The sequence below is a fragment of the Garra rufa genome, chromosome 6, assembly GCF_049309525.1.
Source record: "Garra rufa chromosome 6, GarRuf1.0, whole genome shotgun sequence".
In the NCBI taxonomy this organism is placed as follows: domain Eukaryota; kingdom Metazoa; phylum Chordata; class Actinopteri; order Cypriniformes; family Cyprinidae; genus Garra; species Garra rufa.
The window spans coordinates 154,527-178,643 of NC_133366.1; the positions used below are offsets into that span (position 1 = coordinate 154,527).

At 35.3% G+C, this 24,117-nt stretch overlaps 1 protein-coding gene and 1 pseudogene across 3 annotated transcripts; one reads left to right on the forward strand and one right to left on the reverse strand.

The window, feature by feature from the left end:
- Positions 1-1,571: 1,571 nt before the first annotated feature.
- Positions 1,572-7,527, reverse strand: LOC141336245 (deoxynucleoside triphosphate triphosphohydrolase SAMHD1-like; annotated as a pseudogene).
- An 8,193-nt stretch (positions 7,528-15,720) lies between these two features.
- LOC141336380 (NLR family CARD domain-containing protein 3-like) lies at positions 15,721-23,648 on the forward strand. Of its 3 annotated transcripts, none has more exons than XM_073841966.1 (8): positions 15,721-15,824; positions 16,902-17,035; positions 17,496-17,618; positions 17,854-19,743; positions 19,929-20,102; positions 20,202-20,375; positions 21,857-21,903; positions 21,973-23,648. In XM_073841966.1, exons 2-8 carry the CDS (start codon positions 16,920-16,922, stop codon positions 22,500-22,502), a joined length of 3,054 nt encoding a protein of 1,017 aa, XP_073698067.1. In that variant the 5' UTR covers positions 15,721-15,824; positions 16,902-16,919; the 3' UTR covers positions 22,503-23,648. The 3 variants fall into 3 exon arrangements, with proteins under 3 accessions (XP_073698067.1, XP_073698068.1, XP_073698069.1); XM_073841967.1 differs by having other exon boundaries at positions 17,502-17,618; XM_073841968.1 differs by having other exon boundaries at positions 17,505-17,618.
- Positions 23,649-24,117: the final 469 nt, after the last annotated feature.

Below are 24,117 nucleotides of genomic sequence, written 5' to 3' on the forward strand. Positions count from 1 at the left end.
ACCAGTAATTGTGCCTGTGCTATTCACACACTGCTGCTAAAGAGATTTACCTTGTACACTCTTCAAATTACAGTCCTAAAATGATGACGGAAAATTTACTCACAGTTGCTGTCCTGCAAAACATGACGACAACTGCTTTTCAGATAAAATATGAATGAGCGTGATATATAGACGCGTCAGTGGATAATGAGATATTTCCGTAAATTATCCCGCCAGAAGAATTGCGTGAAAACGTATTACGTCTGTATAAGTTTGGAGGCTTTACGCATGCGCAGTAAGGCGAATTTGCTGTTTTCCTACGTTTCAGTGTGGATGAGAAACTTTTGGAAAACGCTTGGAAACGCTAGTGTGGACGGAGAGCGTTTTAAAATAAAAACTCCGTTTTCAAATGTATCCGGATTAATGTAAACGTAGCCTCAGTCAATGACAACCAAGACAAAATAATGCAAGAACAACCAAATCACTACAAACAACACTCATGTCTATCGTGCTCTATTGTCAAGTGACTACTGCATAGCCACCAGTGCATTGATACATTGAACAATCAGATGTTTTGTATTTTTCAGTTAAATAAAAAGAAATAAGACATCAGTCTAGTTTTATTGAGTTCAAAGAGCAATACAATACAATACAAACCTCATTTTGTTAATGCATCCACTGATGTCATTTTGCAAATGATTCTGTGTTTAATAATGTCTTTGTAAATTAATTCTATGTTTGTTATCTGAGCTGTGTCTTCTGTAACTCTAAAAGCATTTTTTGCTCCACAAACAGCATCACTCATTAGACTAATATTATTATTTCTGTCAGACGACTGCAAAAGTTCTTATTGAGAATTACAGAGGTTTACATGGCTATGTTTTATGTCAACTGACTTTTTATATCACAACTATAACATACAGACCCATAATTTACACTTTTTTATAGCATAATTATGATTTATTATTTCACATCACAATTTACATGTTTTATGTCATAATGATTTTTTAAATCATGATTTCAACCTTTCATGTCAATTTCAGTCTCATAATTACAATTTAGTATGTCATAATTATCTCTTAAAAACTGCTTACAGCTTTTATTTAGAGACACAAGATCTAATAAGTTATTTAAACCAACAAATGCAAAGCAAACTAAACTGAGAATTCATATGAAACTGATGATGCTGGAGATTACAGTATAATTGATTCAACATTCAATATCAAGCAGAGCATTATAACTAAAGCAGGTGCAAAGTGACTCAGGGGAACATTTACAAAATAAAAGTCTAGGTGAAGCGCAGATGATAAGAGCTGATAGAGACCTCTGTTGGTCACTGTTTATGCAGACAGCGGCAAGCTTTCCACTGATCAAATAGAAGTGTGTTTGATACATTTGCAATTCTCATAATATCAGTACTATTTAACTTCTTTTACATTATAGATTTTTTTTTCTGTCTGTGTGTTTGTTCAGTAACATGAAGATGAGCAAGGTTTATTTGATATTTTGTCTACTTGTAAATAAACTACCCCTATAGATTATTAATTAAACAATGAGTGATATTACAGACACAGCCATAACTTTAAATGTCACTAGAAACCAAATTTGGAGTCGCACCAGATGTGAAAGCACTTCTCAGCCTCCTCCACCTTCTTCTTCTCCTCCTCTTTATTCCCATCAGTTATTTAGTAGACTCTCACCAGCTCTTCATTAAACCTCTCAGGCAGGAAACTGGACAGCTGACAGTATGAGACAAATGAGTTTTTATTGTAAGGAAACTTGAACATGGAGTAAATTACCTGCACTATAAACATCAGTCCAGCATTCAAACAATACATTGATTTAAGCTCCTGTATTGTACTTTAGTGAGGAATTAATCACACTTATTTTACTAAATTATGATGAACACTTGATGATCTGAAATAAATTGTCACGGTTACCTGATAATCTTTAATGGCAGACGCTTCATTGGGTTTCCTCTTGCTGTAGAAATAGACATGTTCAATGGGGTTTTTGTCCTTCATGCCATGATCCAGATCAACCACCTGAGAAATGAAATAGTTTGTGAAGGAATGAAGGGAGAGATGAAGGGGTGAATTCAGTGAACAGCAGAACATCTCATTTCTGTCCAAAAACCTGCATCTAAAAGCATTCAATGTAATTTATAGTTTACAGATCAGCACTGAAATACAACATAACTTACATAAACTGAGAAATCTCCATTGTTCAGAGAAACAGTCGGGTCAGTAGGTTTGTAATTCTCTAATGCAGCTTTCCATGTTTCTTCCAGCACTTTCTGATTTGAGAAAGTCAGTGTTTAAAAAGATCATGATTATAATGATAATTGAAAACAAGGCCTTTCAGTAATTAGTAAGTTACATCTTTTGAATGTTGCCAATATCACTAAATCATTTTTTATTTGTTTGTTTGTTTTCAGTTTCTGTCCAACCTTTGATCTTTTCTCAGTTAGTCGAGCTTCTCCAACAAACTTTGGCAGTTTTCTCCTGATGATCTTGTTCAAGATTTCTTGAGCTTCTTTCAGATTGTCAGCAGTGGAGGACAAGATCTGCTCAAAGATATCATCTGACAGAACAGAAGATTCATTATTATCATCAAAACAGGCTTTTCTGACAATGTCTTATATGCAAATAATAATAATATGTTTTTGTTCGTATTTAGACAAATAACCACAAATCTCATAAAAAAGAAAACATGTTTTGTAATGGTTTATTCAAGATGAATTATGTACTACTGTTAAAATCTACCATGTTTCTTCTTTTTTGTTTAGTGGTGGGTTCAGCTGACCTGTGAGTTTGCTGTAGTCCTCTGCCGTCTTTATGGCTTCAGAAATCTTCAGCATATCTTTAGATTTTCCTTCATGAAGATCACGATCGGCTCGTATGAGCGCTTCTGCAAGCCTAACACAGAGAACAAAAACAGGCACGTTAGTGTTTTAATCATGCAAAAGAAGCACAGTCAGTTACCTAATGCTGAAGAACAAGTGATGCAGGATGTTAATATATTGTCTGATCATGGATAATCACATCTATGTGTTTTATATCCACATCCTCTTCTTGCACAGAGAGACTCACATGTCTTCAATGATGTTGCAGATCTTGTGCTGATATGCCTGTCGATGGAGAGTGTATCGGGTGCGAAACATGTCATAAACATTATCAGCCTCCTGTTAGACAGACAAACATCAGTGTGTCACAGATACAGCTCTTTAATAAAACTAATACAATAATAGAAGCATCTTTATTCACAAGTTTTGTCTAAGGATGTTCTTTTTATATCCTGGTATCTACAGATGTTATCCAAAGCAAACATAACCTTTTACCAGTTCATGCATTTCCTGGGAATAAAACAACGTGGTGCTAGAGGAATGTTCAGTTACTTTTATGGCTCACATTTACCACATAAGAGATTGTCTTCAAGAAAAAAACAAAAACAAAAAAAATATATGTATATATGTATATGTATATACACATATAAAAACATAGTTCAACCAACAACCAACCTTATCTGTTTCATATATTTATAGTGTGTGATCAGGCACCTTGTCTCTGAAGCAGATGTGTTTTCTTCCGTTCACTTCACAGACTCGAGCAAACTTCAGCAGACGCTGATGATCAAAGCTGTTTCGAATGCCCAGGTGATGACAGTCTCTGTGTAAATGTCAAGTAAACATTAAATATGAAAATAAAATGGATATGTGCCTGATACGATCATCTTTATCAGTTTGCCTTAATTTTGCTACTGTATACATGTTGAGATCATGCAATTTTTATATCAAATGGAAAATGTTCAGAATAATAATATTTACCGAGCAAAATAGTCCCATTTGTCCACATCAATATGATTCTGTTTATTTGCAACAATCTCATACAAGAAGGATTTGTCTTTATCTCTGCCCTTGTATTTCCACTGAACAGAAAAGGTTTTATGTAATTTAGAGTTCATTACAGTCAAGTGTCAAACCTACTTACCACCCTTAAACAGCTGGAGTATCAGTATGTACCTCTACTGAAGTTTCTGCCCCTTCGATTAACTCTTTAATGAAGGTGACGTCTTTATCATCCAGTCCATGTTCTTTCAACACGTTTTTATTCTCAGCCTTCAGACTCTTCACAATGTCCTCAAACATCTGAACTGACATCTGCTCATGCTGTTGGTAAAGACAGAAACACAGATGAGATCATAAATACATACACAACCTGAAGAGAATATGTGTGTAAGCTATAATAAAATGCATTTTCAGTTAATTTCACTATCTACTATTTTCAGTGTCACTGATTATTTGTTGCAGCACTAAGATTGTTCACCGTCCACTTTTCAGGGATGTCATCAGGCAGGCCTGTGAAAATGAAGCAGCTCTCAGGTGATTTGCAAGTCATATTATGTAGCAAACAACACATATTTCACATACATACATGTTTGCACTTACGTTTAGACTGTTTAATTTTCTTAACTTTGGGAATGAACAGACCATCAAATACATGAGAAACTGGACCATGACCTAAAAAAATGTAAAAATGTACATATACATTTTTGTACATATACATTTTTATATATATACATATAATATACAAATAATAATAATAAAATGGTCTATAATAACATGACAAATTCATATACGTATATGTATAAGCCACTCAGTGATTTGCTCCTTACCCAAGTCATGGCACAGACCAGCAATCTGAACACACAGGATATCCTGTTTGGTAATGTGGAGCTCTGGCTGATTTTCATCAAGAGTCTTCACCAGACAACCTGCTAAATATGCCACGCTGACACACACAAACAACACCACAGTTCACTTCAGAAATACTAAAGCTTTCATTTGTAATGAAATTAAATTAAAATGTCAATCAATCAATAAGTGAATCGAAAGATACAGAGAGACATGAATGTTAACAACCAGCTTTGGTTTTACAGCATTGAATTCTGAGTTATAAATAAGTAGCTTTGATTATAATAATATCTCACCCAAGAGAGTGTTCAAAGCGATTGTGAGAAGCGCCAGGATACACCAGGTATGTTCCTCCCAGCTGTTTGATGTGTCTCAGTCTCTGAAACTGAGGAGTGTCAATGATCTTCACCAGCAGCGGGTGCAGCTCCATGTGTCCGTGAATGGGGTCATTGAAGATCTACAAGACAAATGATATCAGTTTGCTAAGTGTACTAATGACTTTTAACCATTAACTAAATACAAATTTATCAACCGGGATAAGATCCCCTTAAGATAGTAATAACATGGAAGACCTAAAGATGTTGTTTTGAGAAGCTGACCAATATAATCGCTGACAAGTACAACACCAAGTGTGGAATGGAGCATCTAAATTACACTGATACTGGACTCTGGAGCAATGGAAACATGTTTATTGATTTGGGCCCTGTAAACACTTGATCAGACTGAAAACCAAAACAGGAAATTTTACACATGTGCAATGATGTAGAAATGGTTTAATGTCACATAACGCATGAAAAGAGCCCTTGTTTTTGTAGAATCTCATAAATAGCTGTCATGTTATTCTAAAATTCTCCTTCCACACATCATGTATGAAGTGAAGCAGAACATTGTCTCATCAGTCCTGTAGAGTATTGGAGTGAATCAGACAATTGAAGACTCGATTTAGAAAAGTTTAGAAAATTACAGAGAAGCCTAGGATAACCAGACAACGTCATAAATCTATCCATGACACCCTGGCATCACAAGTCTGAAGCAGGTCTAACCAACTAACTAGGAGCTTTGAACAGCTTGTGGCATTAATAGTGGTTTCGCTATATTTTGGATATTAGTATCCATTGCAGAGTTATACGTTCCATGAATCTCTGGCTGAATCAATTATCCACCGTAGATCATTCAGTAAACAATTCCCTTTGAGCTAAATTTACCAGTTACAGTCCTAACTTTATACACTCATCCACAGACTCTGGTCATGGGAAATAATTGTTTTACTTGATCAATAAAAGCAGCATGCCACAGAGCCTGGGAACCAACTCCATATTAACTTCTATGTATTTAGAATACAAAGTCACTAAAGTCCCTGCTGCCAAGATGGTCAGATGCCCCATTACTTTTGTCAATATAGTGCACCTTTAAGATACTTATGTTACGACCCATTTGGGACCAACATAAGAAAGCCATTCTAAAAGCAACAAATACAACAGTGGCCAGGGCAATAAGTTAAAAGTTTTACTGTACACTGTAAAAAATTTGCTGTAGTTCTGCAGCTGGTTGCCAGTAATACTGTAATTTCTACAGATTTTGTTTACAGTGTAGGAATAAGAGAATATGACCAAAAAAAGAAAAGAAAAAGAAAGGTATTTAAACTTAAATAAATCATAAATAAGGACTGGTGAGCGAACTAATTTAAACTACAACTTTCTAAAGAGTTAAAAAAAAAAAAAAAAAAAAAAAAAAAACTTCCTATCTCCCGAGGAAGAAATTAAACAGCAGAAAGTCTTCCTGGTCAGCTCACTTACCTATGCTTTCTATGTACTCTGTAGTAACTAAACAAACAATCGCTCACCATCCTTAAAAGAAAATAAGGAAAACAAAACCCAAAATCAAACACAAAACAGAGTTCTCAGGGTAAGCCGCCATTAAAGTGCCACCAGCAGCTCTTAAATAGGCAGAGGCCTCAGGTGTTTATGCTAGTCTCTGCCCCCATCCAACTAGCAGCTGCACTCAGGAAAGAGACAAAGAGAAAAAGAGCAGAGGCTTGTAACATTATAGTATGTGTTTTAGTTCTGGTTTGACATGCTCCATGCATGTCCAGTGAAATTATCCACTTATTCCATTTTGCTGATTAAAATGTATTCCTTTTAGTGGTGTTTTTTCGATAAATCAAAACAACCAAATGGATACAAATAATAAGCTTAAATAACACACATGCAGTAAAGACATGGTGCGACTCCACTTTCCCGCAAATGTGCACTAGTCTTGTGTAGCCAGATCTTCAGACTGACAGCAGAAGGCCTGGGAACCTTGGCCACTTTGAATGGAATTTAGTACAGTTTTGTGCTCTTTTACTCTGCAAAAAATAACAACATTTCCAATGCTCCGCTGAAGTGAATGTGTGTTTTGAACAGTATGTCTGTTGTAGTTTTGATTAGGTCATAGTTTAATCTGTTTTTAAGATAAACGTTTAAGATAATAGAAAAAGAAAAAAAGCAATATCAATAGGTTCATATGTTGTAAATAAGTAGTCCTGATAACAGCTACACACAAGACATGTGCAACATTTGTCATAATTTTCCCTAGAGGAGAATTTCTGCTTCCCATTTAATGCTTCACTTGCCTTCATGACATCCTTTGAAAACAGTAAAGGGCTGTTCTGCAAATCCTCAGCAATTTCTTTCACTGCAGAGAAAGAATGTAATTTTATACTTGTTGGAGGTATATTGAGCTGTTTTAGCCTGAAAACAAAAATTAGCATGCATGACAAAAATAATAACCAGTTCTTAAAAAAAAATAAAATAATTGAAAGCCATTTATCTTTCAGCATAAAAAGATTTCTTACCACCTGTTGATGTAGACATTGTCTCTTCTTCTCAAGTTGTTATGATGTTATGGTTTTCACTGTGTTTTAGAAACGATCTCCGTCTACACTACACAACCGAAAACACATGTCATATGACCATTCTTGCAGGTACAAACATAGACATGTATTGGTAGATTCCCTATTGCTTAGATGGAGGATGTGCTTGGAGCAGTCGAATGGGGAATCTATAATACAGATCTATGGGTAGAGCAAGATAATGATGTGATTGTCAAGGGATTAAAGGTTGTCAAGGATACGCACTCCCAGAGAGAATAGGTGTGTTTGACTTGAACCATGGCTACATCCAGCAAACAGAACGTTCTCCTACACTCTCAGGAAAAAATGTACAGCTCTGTCACTGGGCGGTACCCTAAGGTACAAAAGTGAAAAGGTACTAATATGTACTGTCAAAGTACTAAATGGAGCTTTAAGAGGTATGTAAGCAGAGGTGGGTAGTCCAGGGGTCAGAAAGTAAAAGTCCTGCCATATGTTTGTTCCACCCATGAACTCATGAAATGATTTAACCAGAGGTGGAACCAAGTCTTTCTCTTGAATAGATTTTAGTCCATTTAAGTACTTTGAAAGAACCTTCCCAGAATGTTCCCTATAGGTTATTTTGAAGTTTTATTTTTATAACCTAGAGAGAACATTCCCTGAAAGTTATTTTTGGTAGTCATAACCATGTAAACTAATTCTGATTATTATAATACTGAAATGCATTTTTTTTTAATTGTAAACAAACTGTTTTTGCAGAATTTCATGTCCAAAATAAGCTTTTGAAGGCATCCTATTATGCTTTTTTTTTTTTTTTTTTACTTTTTGAACTTTAGCCAGTGTGTGGTGTGTATGTTTGGGCATAAAAAAACATCTACAAAGTTACAAATCTCAAAGTCCACTCCAAAGGGAGATATTTAGTTTTAAAAAAGTCCCTTTTCATTTTGGACAGCCGCTTCTGGGATGCTTCAGCGAGCCACAGGTCGTCTCAGCTTTAAAGAGTCAGCGAACTGCTCAGGAATCCATGCTGGAGCCGCACCATTGACGTGTGGTATAGAGGGTTCAAACACACGCAGTCACGGCTGATGTGTAGATAGCTTCATTAGCCTTATAGTTTTGGGCATGTAAGTAGTTAAATACATTAGCACATTAATGATAATATCACGTATCGGCGATCTCGCAGGCTGACGATAGGACCAACAATACTGTAGCATTTTATTTACTCACCCTTCATGCATCCTGGGTGTATATGACTTCCTTCTTTCAGACAAATGCAATCAGAGTTATATTAAAAATAATCCTGGCTCTCCCAAGCTTTAGAACTGAAAGGCACAGACAAGTGTTTCTCTCCATCAGTCCAAAACATGTCGACCCATAATAAAAAAAGTGCCTCATATGGCTCCAGGGCGGTTGTTAAAAGCCACCTTTAGCAATCTGATGTGTTTTTTTAAGAATAATATCCATATTTAAAACTTAAAAATCACTTTAATCTAGTTTGCTGCTTTGGGAAGGGGCGCAGCAGGGGGGAACACAGTCTTTGCTGTTTGCCAATCACAACGCAGTGGGACTGCTAACCAATCACAATACATTTTGTTTTTTCTGAAGGTGGAACCCGGAACTAATCAAGCCGTTTGTGCCCGTCTGGGAAGAAAGTAATCTACTGTAAAATAACAGTAATCTACTGGCAGCTGTTTTTGCCAGCATTATACTGTTATTTTATAGCTCTCTACCGTTAATGAACAGCTCTTCATTTTTACAGTATGTTACCGTTATTATACCATGTGGTAACTCATTTTATTTTGGAAACCAATTGCTTCAAACCAATTCAGGTAAAAAAAAAAAAAAAAAAAAAATATTGTTTACATGGTGTTAGTACAGTGAACTTTTTTTTATTTGAGTCCACTAAGTAGAAATATTTCTTAATATAAACCCACAAACACTTAAAGTGTAATAAGGAAGCAACCGACTTTTACTCAAATCTTTATAGATTGTCATTAACTAACAAAAGCACAAATTTGTGTAACAAAGTGCTTAGTAAAGAGATTGTCACTATATCAGCAATTCCACAATTACTGTCTTTAAATAAAGCAGCAAAACCTCAGTGCTTGTGGCTCATCATTGCCTGAAGCACAAGCTCTACTCTCCAGCACAATGGTCACCCACAAAACTAAATTAAACTAACAGATCTCTCTTGTACAAAAACACACCAGTTAGCCACAATTAAATATTTACTCTCCTTACCAGTTAATGACTTTGCATAATTGTTTTTCTATGAACATTCACTAATATTTTAGTGAAAATACCTTGATTTGCTTAGTAAATCTGACTGTTGTGTTTTACAGTTTATTATTGTTTTTTCTTGAATTAACAGTAATCTACTGGCAGCTCTGGTCAAGTGCACCTGTCTGCAGCCTGCAGATCGAGGCGGGGCTGAATCTGGGGTGGGGCTGCACGTGTCGCCCCGCCCACATGCTTTCTCATTGGTAGTAGGTAGATTAATGACGTCGACGCAACATCCCTCCCACAACTCATCTCATTGGTTAGTGAAATGGATTGACGCCAAATGCAGTTGGAAACTATACTTATGAATTATACGTTTAATATAAACGCTGAATCTTTTGCTTATTTATTCAACTTTCAGATGTGTACACATCTCAATTAAAACGTATGCTTATGACTGGTTTGTGGTCCAAGGTTACATACATTTACAAGCATGTTATGCAATGTTAACCAGTGGTGTTTATTTACAGCTTTTTTTTAAGTATTGTCTTAATTGTTAATAAGATACATAAATGTGGAAAATTATCAGCAAGAGTGTCCACTATCCTTATGTTATTAAATTAATAAATAGAAAAGTGTTGTTAAACATCAGAGTTGTTTATAAATACAAACATTTATGACACATGAATTAATTATGACGACACATGAATGAATTTCACTGTTATTTATTTAAGATAATAATGTTCACAGTTATTTCTGATTCTCACTCCCGATCTTAGTGACATGCGAAACAGCAGTCTGGGTCCTCTGTGCTCAAATACATTAATTTCTCTAAGAAATTTAAATAACACCCTATAACCATCTGTTGACCCTTCCCGAAGTATAAGTTGAAACATGTTTTAATTTCTTCTAATTTCGCCATTAATTTACCATATCGGATTACTTCCTTGTTTAGTCAAGCCAGCTAAGTAAGGCATTTCTGGTCAACTGTACATAATCCATTCACATTCAAAGAAAAGTGTTGTTTGTCTAAGAGGACCAAACGTCCATGTATACCGTTTCAAGAATGACAGATGCCAGTTTAAAAAAAATAGAATAATTAGGCTAAATATGAGCGATTCATTGCTGTGATTGACAGTAATAACTGGACCAAACATCTGACAAGCTGATGGCAAAAAAGAGCTTTAATGATTCAGACTAAATTTAGAGTAACAAAACTACAGCGGGAACAAGTATGGTTAATAGATCAATAGATTTCAAGATAAAACTTAAAATATGTTATAAAATTTTATAAAATATTTAATATTCCTATCGATTCACATTGAGTGCATTATTTAATTATTATACCATAATTATTTAATGTATTTGTAGTGAAATATATATTAGTATTTAAATAGTTTACCCTTATAGGCTGTTTGTGTGTGAGCTTAATGATTTTCTGCACTTCCTATAATATATGCTTAAGGACGGTAAAAGTACTATAATTTATTATTCTAGTAATTTTATAATTAATCAAAAAGCAAGAGGTCTTGAAAAATGTAGGGAATTTAAAAGGCAGATGCATAATAAATAATCCTGTGCTGCCATCTTTTGGTTATGTTGGGTAATTCTAATATGATTAGTTCATGCCGGCAATATTCACATTTCCCTGTGCCATGTTTACCTATTTTCAGTAATGTTTCATTTAATCCCGTGTGTCCAAACTGAAGCCTTGATATTATTGTCTCTTCTCGCCTATTCCTCTCTGTACACCTTATTTCTCCCACTCTCCTTTGAATCTTATGAAACCATCGTCCTTTCCTATTTTCTTCCCATTGTTGTTGCCATTGTTTCTTTAATTTACTTTGAATAATAATTTTTGTTCCTCTAATAATAACTGTAAAATCAATTTGATTATTTTTAGTAACTACCTTTGCTATTTTATCTGCTATTTCATTTCCCCTAACTTCATGTACTCAACGTCATTACTTTGCCACCAATGAGATGAGCTGTGGGAGTAACGTAATCTCGACATTATTCATTTACCTACAACCAATGAGAAGGCATGTGGGCGGGGCGACACGTGCAGCCCCGCCCCAGATTCAGCCCCGCCTCGATCTGCAGGCTGCAGACAGGGGCTTCTCGCTCTGGTTGCAAGCATGTTACTGTTTTTCTACAGTGTGTTGACGTAAATTAATTAGTTTATTACTGTTAAATGACATTTCATGCTGTTTTTTTTCACCGTGCATCTTTAACCCTTTAAAACCCACAGCAAAATCCTCAGTTTTAAATGAACACTTATAATGTGTCAACACTACAGAGTGTTTGAGTTAATGAGATAATTATATGATTGATCACGTTCTGATTGAGCATTAGTGATGAACACCAGCTGTTAACAAACAAAATCGCTGAAGAAAAACACAAAAACAACTGACTTCAGCCACAGCCTTAGATGAAATCAACTGAAATAAAAGAAGACATTAAATCTCTCAAGATCTGATTAAACTCCTAAAACAGCATTACCAGCTTCACTTATTACCACACTGAATTTATTTCTGTCAGACGTCTACAGAAGAGAGTTGCAGAGGATTAGATGTTTTTTTTTTTTTTTTTTTTTTTCACTATCACGGTGGAGATCAGTGTTTACTTTAGTTGCGCTCTTGAACCTTGACATTTTAAAGCTATTTTTTGTTGTTGTAATTATGTGTGTTTGCAACATGCTGGTTATGGTAAAAAAAAAATCTAGAGTTGACTATGGTTTGGTAATGACACAGGTTATATCCAGTTATGAAATATTATCTATTGAATCATTTTTTTTTTCTGATTGCCATGTTGCCAAAAAAGATCTGCTGCACAGCAGAATCCCCAGTGTTTATTTAACACATGTAGACACTTAAGCAGTGTTGAAGTAAATGAGATAATTAGGTGATTAACAAAGTGATGATTGATCATTATTGAAGACACCTGATGCTAATAAGCAGAATCACCAAAGGAGAAAACCAAACAACTTAAGCAACCATTATAGCGGTCAATGTTTGCATTAGTTAGGCTCTTGACCCTTAGATCTGCATTATTAGTTCTTGTTTGACTGCAATTACTGAGTTGTAACAGCCAGACAAGCCAAGAGCGAAAGTCATCAGGTGGCATTGACTGTGCTTGACATAATCATAATATAGTGACGTGAGTATTTGATGTGATCCTTACAGACAAGAAAAGTTGAACAAAAGAGCAATCAGTTTTGGCATAATCAGACGGATGATGAAAAAAAAAAGGACTTATTTAATATTAGACACACAGACATGAAGAATCAACATGAGAACCACAACAATGGTGACCATCAAAAAGCGTGTTGTAACCAATCAGAACTCATCCATGACTCCCATCATGCATTGCGGCATGAATAAATTATGAGAGTTCAGAGTTGATCTGTTTATCAGAATATGCCATTTCTCACCATTGTTGAGATTCATGGGCTGATTCTTGATTTCTATGTGTGCCTAAGTGACACATTTATGTTTAAAACAGGTTGTATTGTAAATATATCCATAAATAATAGAAAGTGCTGGATTTATTATATCTTGTAATGGCCGTTACAATTAGCAAACATAAACAAAGGATTGTAGATTTAGTGATTCATGTCAAACAATGAATATGTCAAAACATAATCATCACCTGAAGACATGAGCTTATGTCTGGCTGTTTTTACTCAAATACAGCAGCCAGACAAGCCATAATATTGAAGATCTGAGGGTCAAGAGCCTAACTAATGCAAACACTGACCACTATAATGGTTGCTTAAAACTTTTGGTTTTCTCCTTTGGTAATTCTGCTTATTAGCATCAGGTATCTTCAATAATGATCAATCATCACTTTGTTAATCACCTAATTATCTTGTTAACTTCAACACAGCTTCAGTGTCTATATGTGTCCACACTCAGAGTGTTAAATTAACAATGGGGAGTTTGCTGTGTGCTGTAACACACTTGGTGGAAGAAAAACAACAACATATAGATCATGTTCATGCTCAACTAAAAATAGCCATCATCAACTGACCAGCATTACTGTCACTAATGCATCATATACACCCAGTTACAACAAAAAAAATATCTATTTTTAAACATCAAGAGTCAGGAGCCCAATTAAATTAAAGCAAACACTGATCTCCACAATGGTATCGACAAAGAAAACAAAACATCATCATCTAAACATCTGTTCATTCTCAATAAGATCTTCTATAGACATCTGACAGAAATGTGTTGAGTTGTTTAAATTTTCAGTTGATTTCATCTAAGGCTGTGGCTGAAGTCAGTTCTATAGTTCTTGTGTTTGTCTTGTTTCTCTGTCAATCAGTGATTCTGCTCATTAACAGCTGCTGGTCGTCAGTGTCTGAAGTCACTCATTAGTTTTCATTATCTCTGTAAGGTGGACTATATTAGTAAACTCATGTAGGGCATAGGGAATGAGGGTGTAGAGTTTGATTTTAAACACAGTCTCTGAGAGTCGATTTTGAACGCTGTTAATTCACGATACATAGCAGCAGGCTACTTTTCGATATTGACAAATAATACCCAGAATGCACTGTTTTAATGGAAAACAGCATGTTACTGTCAAAATTTGGCCGTTTTTTTACAGCAGTTTTTTACAGTGCATGACATGCTGATCCTTTAAATGCATCAGCGCGAAAACACACACTATTTGCACCAATTACGCAACATGATTTCTTGAGTCCCACAAATACTGACCAAACTAAATAGGCTACTAATTTTGTGTGTTTTACTGTACCAATATTTTAAATTAGCCTTCCTTTCTTTTAGGTAATGTTCAAATATAAACAGGTATCTGTAAAATACACTCATGGACTCATTTTGCCAGTTTTTGTTGTTGTGAATTTTTTTAGATAAGAAAAACTGCTATTTTAATTAACAGTATTTTCCCTTTTACAGTGCATTCACACTTGATATAATTAATGTACTCAAGGTAAAATTATAATTAATTGTGTGCGAAATATATGCATATATGATGGGATACATATATTTAGGTTCAAACACTTTATTTTATATTTTGTATTTTATATCCTGCCGTTGCAACTTTCTTTCTCACAACTGTGACATGAGGTTATAGCCACAATTGCAAGATTAAATATTTGCACTGACACCTACTCCCAGAGTCTGTCCATGTTCTGTCTGGATCATCAGATTGCTGTGAGCTGGGAGTGAGAAGCAAGCAATAGACACACATGAACAGTTTATACTTCATTTAGGACACACTGCAAGGTAAGACACATTGCATAGATGTCCATTGATTTTCTATTAGGTTAATGATATTTTTTTATCCTCTAAGTTTACTCATCACAGAAACTTCTGCAAAACAAACTAGGCTTACTGCAAACACATGGTTTGGCTGATTTGTAAGCATTTGTAACTAGTGTGCACCAGTTAAATGTCATTATAAGTGGGGTTGGCATATTATTTAAGTGAGGACATTTGGCCCTAACAAGTATAGTTAAACCAGTAAACACACACACACACACACACACACACACACACACACACACACACACACACACATGTTGGGTTTACATGTTTTATGGGGACATTCCATAGGCGTAATGGTTTTTATACTGTACAAACCGTACTTTCTATCACCCTACACCTACCCTACACCTAAACCTAGCCCTCACAGGAGATTGTGCACACTTTTACTTCATCAAAAAAACTCATTGTGCATGATTTATAAGCCTGTTTCCTCATGGGGACCTGAGAAATGTCCCCACAAGGTCAAAATCTACTGGTATTCCTATCCTTGTGGGGACATTTGGTCCCCACAACGTGATGAATACCAGGTACACACACACAGACACACACACACACACACACACACACACACACACACACACACACACACACACACACACACACACTGTATGTGACCACAGCGGTCATGATGTGATGACACTCTGCACCACTAGAGGGAGTAAGTTTGTTTTTCACGCGAGACAACACCTTTGACAGGCAAAAACGAAAGTAAAAGAATAATTAGAGACGCCATTTCGTGTCTCTGAACCTGTTTGCGATGAAAAAATAAGATACCTCATATTTTATAGTAAGTTAATACTTTATTCTTCATGGCTTGTCATATAAAGTGAACTGTTATTTAATTTTTGATCTACTACAATTAACAACTGTAGAAAAAAATCCTTAAAGGCTAATTGTTAACTTGTCGCATATACGGATATGTCTTGATCAGCTTCAACAAAATATACGTTTGACGGTAATTTATGATTTTTAAAGATATTTCACTAACATAATGAACAGAAGCGTTATTGCACAACAATAACGATCTTGTTGAATTGTTGCACAAACGCGAGTGAGTGAATAAGTGGTTTGTGTGTGTACACGGAAGCCTTAAAAAAATCTTAAGCGATAGACACTTACAGGATTTAGTGCTGCATATTTGACACAGTACAAAATAAATGCTGAATACGGCATTCCAATTGCCACTTTATTACTAAAGTATTAAATGTGCTAAAAATGTAAACCGCGTGTAAATGATCAATTTGTGGGCCTAAATCATTTTAGGTTTCAATAGATGTCCAGCAAAATACAAGTTACAAAATACTCAAACTCACAAGTAATCAAATCAATATTTCTGAATTGGATTTGCATAAAAGCTCACAGCCAGATAAATACATTAATGAATAAGTATTTAATATTGAAAATAAATAAATAAATAAATAAATAAATAAATAAATAAATAAATAAAATAGATGTAGTAAAGCACAAGTTCATTTTGGGTGATTAAGTGGCAGTTTCTGAAAGCAGATGGTGCAGTTTTGGCATGTGACAGCATGGGGTAGAATTAGAGGTTTATGCTTTGTTTCTATTTGTTTGAGTAAAAACAATTATAATAGTTTATAATGGTTAAATGGAGGTGTTGTGAATAGACAGTGAGCAAGACATTCACAATATTTTTGTATATGATTCTAAATAAGTATTATGAAGAAAAATAAAACATCTTTTAATGAACTATATTGTTATAAAAATATTTTGTCACTTTACTATAACGTGGAAGGTAATTGATTGCAATGCCATCCAGATTAATAGGGTGCTTTGTTGATGTACTGTATCATTGTACTACAGAAAAATAAAGAAAACTATTTATTCTGCTTTCACATGACAGGAGAATAGTGACCTTAAAATGAGTGAAGATCAGGACTCTAAAATGAGTTCTCCATCTCCTGAATCAAGCTGCAGTCAACACATGAAGAATTTGTCCTCTTCTTTCAGTGATGCATCAGTGACCTCTCACCTCAGGTAAGACTCTGGCCATATTAGCTGGAATGAGTGAGTAGTATCTTATGTTACCATCACAGAGATGCACAACCTTCACTTTCCCTGATTCTTATTAGTTGAATGATCTTTCCAATTAGCAGGGTCTCTTTAAATTGTTAAGGAGCATCTGATGACACTTTCCGCAAGCACTTTTTAAAAGAAACCACACTATGTTTTTTTCTAGTAATTTATGTACATTAAATCTTACATTTTTTCCCCTACATTTTCAGTTTCATACTTGCATCTCTTTTTTAGCCTCTACTCTAAACAATTTTGTAACTTTGTGTATTAGCAATTTAGCAATTATTACTGCCTCCATGTGATAAATAGATTGTTGTATTCCTGGTTTTAAATGGCTTTGAATGGAAAGCATATTTTAAAATAACTAAGTATAAGTATACATCTATGTTGCACTTACTCTGAAATACTTTTTTTTTTTAAGTATCAGCAGGAGGAAAAGACAGAGATCAAAATCTCCAGGGCCCAGTGGTGTGTCTGTGAAAAGCAACAAATCTATGGTGCCACCCCTTGCATTCAGGGATGGAACAGTGACTTCTGATCTTCTGTTAGTTTAAACATTATTTGTTAATTTATTGTAGTGCATCACAAAAAAAAAAAAAAAAAAAAAATATATATATATATATATATATATATAAGATCAGAGGGAAAAAATAAAACACGCTTAATAAAACCCAAAATGGAATGGGAAACATATAGGCACCAGAAATTTATCAATCATATATATTTTTAATGGTCATTCTAATAGCTACAATTGATTCTATTTTCTTTTTTAATTTAAGTAGGAAGAAGATGCATATGACAATCAGAACTGTTCCGTCCTCTACATCCCACAGTCAGACTTACATCATGCAGGACAAAGATACAGCAGTCCCAAAGAAACAAACACTGGAGACTGGAGACCTACAGAGAGTCAAAGACCAGCACAAAACCAGCATGAAGAAAAAATATGAGAGATTATTTGAGGGAAACAAACTCCAAGAGAATAAAACACTCCTGAACAGGATCTACACACAGCTCTACATCATAGAGGGAGAGAATGAAGAAGTGAATGAAGAGCATGAGGTTTTACAGATGGAGAAATCAGCCAGAACAAAACACTCACAAGACACTCAGATCTACTGTAATGACATCTTTAAAGCCTCATCTGAACCAGGATGTGAGGAGAAAGACCAAATCAAGACTGTTCTTACTAAAGGCATCGCTGGAATTGGAAAAACCGTCTCTGTGCAGAAGTTCATTCTGGACTGGGCCGAGGGAAAAGCCAATCAGGATGTAGATTTCATGTTTGTGCTTCCATTTCGAGAGCTGAACTTGATCCGAGATCATCAGTACAGTCTTCACAGACTTCTGCTGGACTTTCATCCTGAACTTCAAGATCTGGACTCAAAGATTTATGAGGAGTGTAAAGTTGTGTTCATCTTTGATGGTCTGGATGAAAGCAGAATCACACTGATGTTTTCAGATGATCAGAAAGTTTGTGATGTGACTGAGTCTTCATCAGTGAGTGTGTTGATGTCAAACCTCATGAAAGGAGAACTGCTTCCCTCTGCTCTCATCTGGATCACCTCCAGACCAGCAGCAGCCAATCAGATCCCCTCCAAATACATCAACCGTCTGACAGAAATTCAGGGATTCAATGAGCCTCAGAAGGAGGAATATTTCAGGAAGAGAATCAGTGACCAGCATCAAGCCAGCAGAATCATCTCACACATCAGAAGAGCAAGAAGCCTCCACATCATGTGCCACATCCCCGTCTTCTGCTGGATCTCATCCACTGTGCTTCAGAAGCTCCTGGAAGAAGATCTGAGTGCAGAAATCCCTCAAACTCTGACTGAAATGTATATCCACTTCCTGCTGATTCAGATCAACATGAGGAACGAGAAGTATGAAGAGAGAGATCCAGAGAAACTCCTGCAGTCCGACAGAGAAGTGATTGTGAAACTTGCTGAAGTGGCTTTCAAACAGCTGATGAAGGGCAATGTGATGTTCTATGAGGAGGACCTGATTGAGAGCGGCATAGACATCACTGACGCCTCAGTGTATTCTGGGATTTGCACTGAGATCTTTAAGGAGGAATCTGTGATTCAACAGAGAAAAGTCTACAGCTTCATTCATCTGAGCGTTCAGGAGTTTCTCTCTGCATTCTACGCATTTTACCATTATGTTATGAAACATATTGATACTTTGCAGTTTTGTGATGTGATGCACAATCTGCATAGAGATGCAGTACACAAAGCCCTAGAGAGTGAGAATGGTCACCTGGATCTGTTTCTGCGGTTCCTGCTGGGCGTCTCACTGGAGTCCAATCAGAGACTCTTACAGGATCTAATGACACACACAGAGAACAGCTCAGAGAGCATCAGGAGAACCACACAGTACATTAAAGAGAAGATCAGAGATGGACATGGACTCTCCACTGAAAGATCCATCAATCTGTTCCTCTGTCTGCTGGAAGTGAAAGATCAGACTCTGTCCAGAGAGATTCAGGAGTTTGTGAAATCAGACAAACACTCAGAGAAGAAACTCTCTCCTGCTCACTGCTCAACAATCGCCTACATGCTTCAGATGTCAGAGGAGGTGCTGGATGAGCTGGACCTTAAGAAATACAACACATCAGATGAGGGGAGAATGAGACTAATACCAGCTGTGAGCAACTGCAGAAAAGTTGTGTGAGTGAATTGAATTACAGTTTCTGTTCTTCTGATGATTCTTATTTAGTTCAAGTTCATTATGTCTTGACCTCTTTTACAAGAATGAAACTAATATTATTGAAATACAAATTGCATAATGAGGTTAATTTAATTCTGTTTTTTTTTTTTTTTTTTTTTTTTTTTTTTGTCATTTGCTTTTTCAGTTTTGCTGGCTGTAATCTCACTGCTCAGGATTGTGAAATAGTGTCATCAGCTCTACAGTCCTCAAACTGTGTCCTGAAAGAGCTGGATCTGAGTAACAATGACCTGCAGGACTCTGGTGTAAAGATTATTTCTGATGGACTGAAGAGTCAAAACTGTCAGCTGGAGATACTGAGGTGTGTAAGATTTAAAAATTTAGAATTAGAGGCTTATCAGCAGATGATTATTTTTGCATTTTCAGTTCCTAATTCCTTATTTAATCTCTTGTTTTGTAGGTTGTCTGGCTGTATGGTGACAGGGGAAGGCTTTGGTTATTTGTCTTCAGCTCTGAGTTCAAACCCCTCACACCTGAGAGAGCTGGATCTGAGCTACAATCACCCAGGAGAATCAGGAGTACAGCTGCTCAACCACAAACTGGAGGATCCAGACTATAAACTGCAGATACTCAAGTATGTGGGACAGCTATGACTCATACAGTATGTGTGTTAGTATGTGTGATAAGGGTTCACCTAAGAGTAATAAATGTAAAAGTTTAGTTTAAAATCGGTTTCCTTTTGAAAATGATTTGCACCAGTTCTTTTTATGACTAAATGCTACACGATTTACTAAATTGTGGCTTAATATTTATTAAGCCCCCCCCCCCCCAAAAAAAAAATAAATAAATAAAAAAAAATCTTTTTACAGTGAGGCACTTACAATGACAATTCAGTGAATGATACTGATAATTTGGCGTAAATACAATTAAAACATTAATGACTACAACCTAATTATACAAAATATCTACAACCTAGTTTTAGGTTTTCATTTGAAATATGGTATTATTTTACACAAAAAGGTAGAATGCCAGAAAAGTTAAATGTCCACTTTGTTGTGTTAAAGTTAAAATACATAATTTACCCCTTGTGCATCAATAATAAAAAAAAAAGCTACGCATAGGTTCATAGAGGACAAAAATGTCAGTGTCAAAAAACTGGCATAAAAAATAAATAACTTGGGAGTACAGACTTGCTTGGTCTCATTTCAAGGAAGAAAAATTATAGAGGTTTAAGGTTATGAAAATGATTTATGAGAAATTTGCTATATAAAATAAATATTTTCTAAAACATTTTGAACCTCAAAATGAAAGCCATAAATCTAAACAGGTTGTGAGGTTGAAATCTCAAACAACAAGCTTTTAGTAAGATTTTGTTTGGGTGCAGTACCACACTTTCCCATTAGGTTCCAGCAATGCTCCGCTGGCAAACACAGTGGTAGAATTTGTGATTTGCAGTGCAGTATAATTTCTCTCTCTCAAACATTACAGGTGTACACACACAAACACACATTTTTTATTTAGGACACACATACAAACCACACTCTGACATCCATATCAACACACCTTCACAATTAAAGCTGCATAATTTATCCAATTGACTCTATAATAGACTATAATTTGCATTAGCAGAAAAAAATAATAAAGCGAGTATTTGCTTTAAATGCCAAACTCGAAAAATGGCACCATCTAGTAGAAAATATTAAGCATTTTAGTTTCGAAGCCTTGCCAACAGAATCAAAGCCTGTTAACAAATATTGCAAAATGTTATAGTTAAATGGCCCAGGGATTATAAATTGCCCATTTAATGGGTTTCAATTAGGACATTTTTGTCGTTAAGGTCCTGAGAGGAACTGTTTTTTGTACCTAATGTTACATTATATTTATATTTTAACATAATTTACTTTAATATACTTTAATAACCTGTGCCAAAATGTATGCAGTTAACACTTATTAAAATATTCATAAAAAAATAAAAATAAAACTGAAAAAGACAAAAATGTCAATAATCTTGATTAATCATCTTTCCTAAACCATGGTACTGCTTTATCTTTTTTACACAATAATAAAGTATTTGCAGTCCACTGAACATTGTTTGTGTATATGTTCATGTCTTAGTTTGGACTATGGAGGACATTTCAGGATCACACCAGGACAGCGAAAATGTAAGTCTTCACACACCTGTGCATATTTAATAAAATGATAGATGTTCTGATCAGTCTTTCTGTCTTCAGATGCCTGTGATCTCACACTGGACCCAAACACAGCACACACTCAACTCATCCTGTCTGAGGAGAACAAAAAAACAACATGTCTGAAAGATCATCAGCCGTATCCTGATCATCCAGACAGATTTGAACACCAGGAGCAGGTTCTGTGTGGAGAGAGTCTGACTGGACGCTGTTACTGGGAGGTTGAATGGAGCGGCTGGTGTCATGTGGCAGTGGCTTATAGAGGAATCAGCAGAAAAGGTGGGAGTGACTGTCGGTTTGGACTCAATGACAAGTCCTGGAGTCTGAACTGTTCTGATGAGATTTACTCTTTTTGGCACAATAATAAGAAGAAAAACAATCCTCTTCCTTTTTCTTCATCTAAAAGAGTAGGAGTGTATCTGGACTGGTCAGCCGGTACACTTTCTTTCTACAGGGTTTGTGACACACACACACTCACACACATATACACACACAACACCACATTCACTGAACCCCTCTATGCTGGGATTGTGGTTTATCCTGATTCTTCAGCATCTCTGTGTCGGATTTAACAAGTTGGTGTGATGAAGCACAGAGTCACATATAGAAACCATTTCCACATCAAATCAAAAAAGAAAACTGGCTTTATATCTTCAAATTGCTGTGTCTACTTGCCTCGTTATGATGAATTGTTTGGTGTATTCCTCAATTATAAGTTGCTTTGGATAAAAGCAAATTAATGAATAAATGTAATGTAAAATAATTGTGATTGATGCAGGATTGAATTATTACAAGGTTTTGATTATGTTGGGTTACTTTTGTATTTCATTTAAATCTAACTCTATGCAAAAAATAATTAAACAAAAAGTAACAAAAGATTTATTTACCTGCATGACATGTAACTGTTACTAACATCAGAAAACCATGAACATGCAACAGTGTTGGTCCTTTAAGAAAATGTTTTGGCTGGCAAATAAAGGTTGGGAATCCCTGCATTACATGAACAACTATTAATAAGCATAAAAACATGTTATGTTTTCCCCTGTGACACTGATGAATGTCCAGGCCCTCCATTAGTCACAAACTAAAATATGTTTGCTTTATGGGAAGTTTCTGTAATTATGGACAGATTATTTTAACATTACAAACAACATTAATGGTGTGGTAACCAATCAGACCTATTTCAGTTTTTTTTTTTTTTTAAACCCTGTTACATAATCTAGGTTCAATATAATGCATTGTAATTTTTGTCAGCACTTCTCTAAAGGTTTGTGAAGGCTCTAACACAGGTCATGGGTATTGTCTGTTAATGTGTGAGTCAGTGATGACTTTAGCAAAAGTGTGGTCAAAGGTAATGGTCTGTAGAAACACTCTGGGCTCTTCATTTGGTGTGATCTTATTAAAGCTTCTGTGGATGTCATCACTGTTTCAGGAGATCCACTGACTCAGTTTCATCTGTTAGGTCTGTGTGTTTTCTCAGTGTTCGATATATTTTACATTTTAATGATTGATATGAAAATAATTTTAGCTAAATAATCTTCTGCAACACATTCATATTCATTTATTTTGTTTTGCGGCTACTTTGACATTGTACTGTATGTTTCATTTATAGTTTTCTGTTATTTATATGTATTGTTTTTCCTGTGTTTTGGATCGATTTCGTCAAAACATATGTTCATGTAATCTAAAAATGTATTTTGTGTGTAAACTAAATTTAACCTCTAGGCTTTATTTGAGTCAAAATACATACATCTGAATGAATCTAGCTGACTTCATTGGGTTGCATTAGTGAAAGTAACTTTTAAGGGTCAGATCAGGTGAAAATGGCTCTTTAATCAAACAGCTGCACAATGTGACACTGGGATTTCTTTCTCGCATGGATTATACACATGAGGGCAGAGAGATTCAGATTAAGGTCTTTCATTAGTTCAGTAGACATTAAGATTATCCAATGATTAAAAGAGGGTGTTGGTATGCATTTTTGCTATCGTAAGAGCCTGCAAGCCATTTTATATATATATATATATATATATATATATATATATATATATATATATATATATATATATATATATATTTTTTTTTTTTTTTTTTTTTTTTTTTTTTTCAGGAGAAATCACGTCAATTTTTGATGCTCGTGTGGACATGGCTTGCATCATGCAAGCTGTTTTACGAACTGAGCTGAGT

Coding starts and splice junctions, on each gene's coding strand:
- LOC141336380 (XM_073841966.1), top strand. CDS start 16,920: ATGAGTGAAGATCAGGACTCTAAAATGAGTTCTCCATCTCCTGAATCA. Junction 20,376..21,856: donor TATAAACTGCAGATACTCAA/GTATGTGGGACA, acceptor TTCATGTCTTAG/TTTGGACTATGGAGGACATT. Junction 21,904..21,972: donor CACACCAGGACAGCGAAAAT/GTAAGTCTTCAC, acceptor TTCTGTCTTCAG/ATGCCTGTGATCTCACACTG.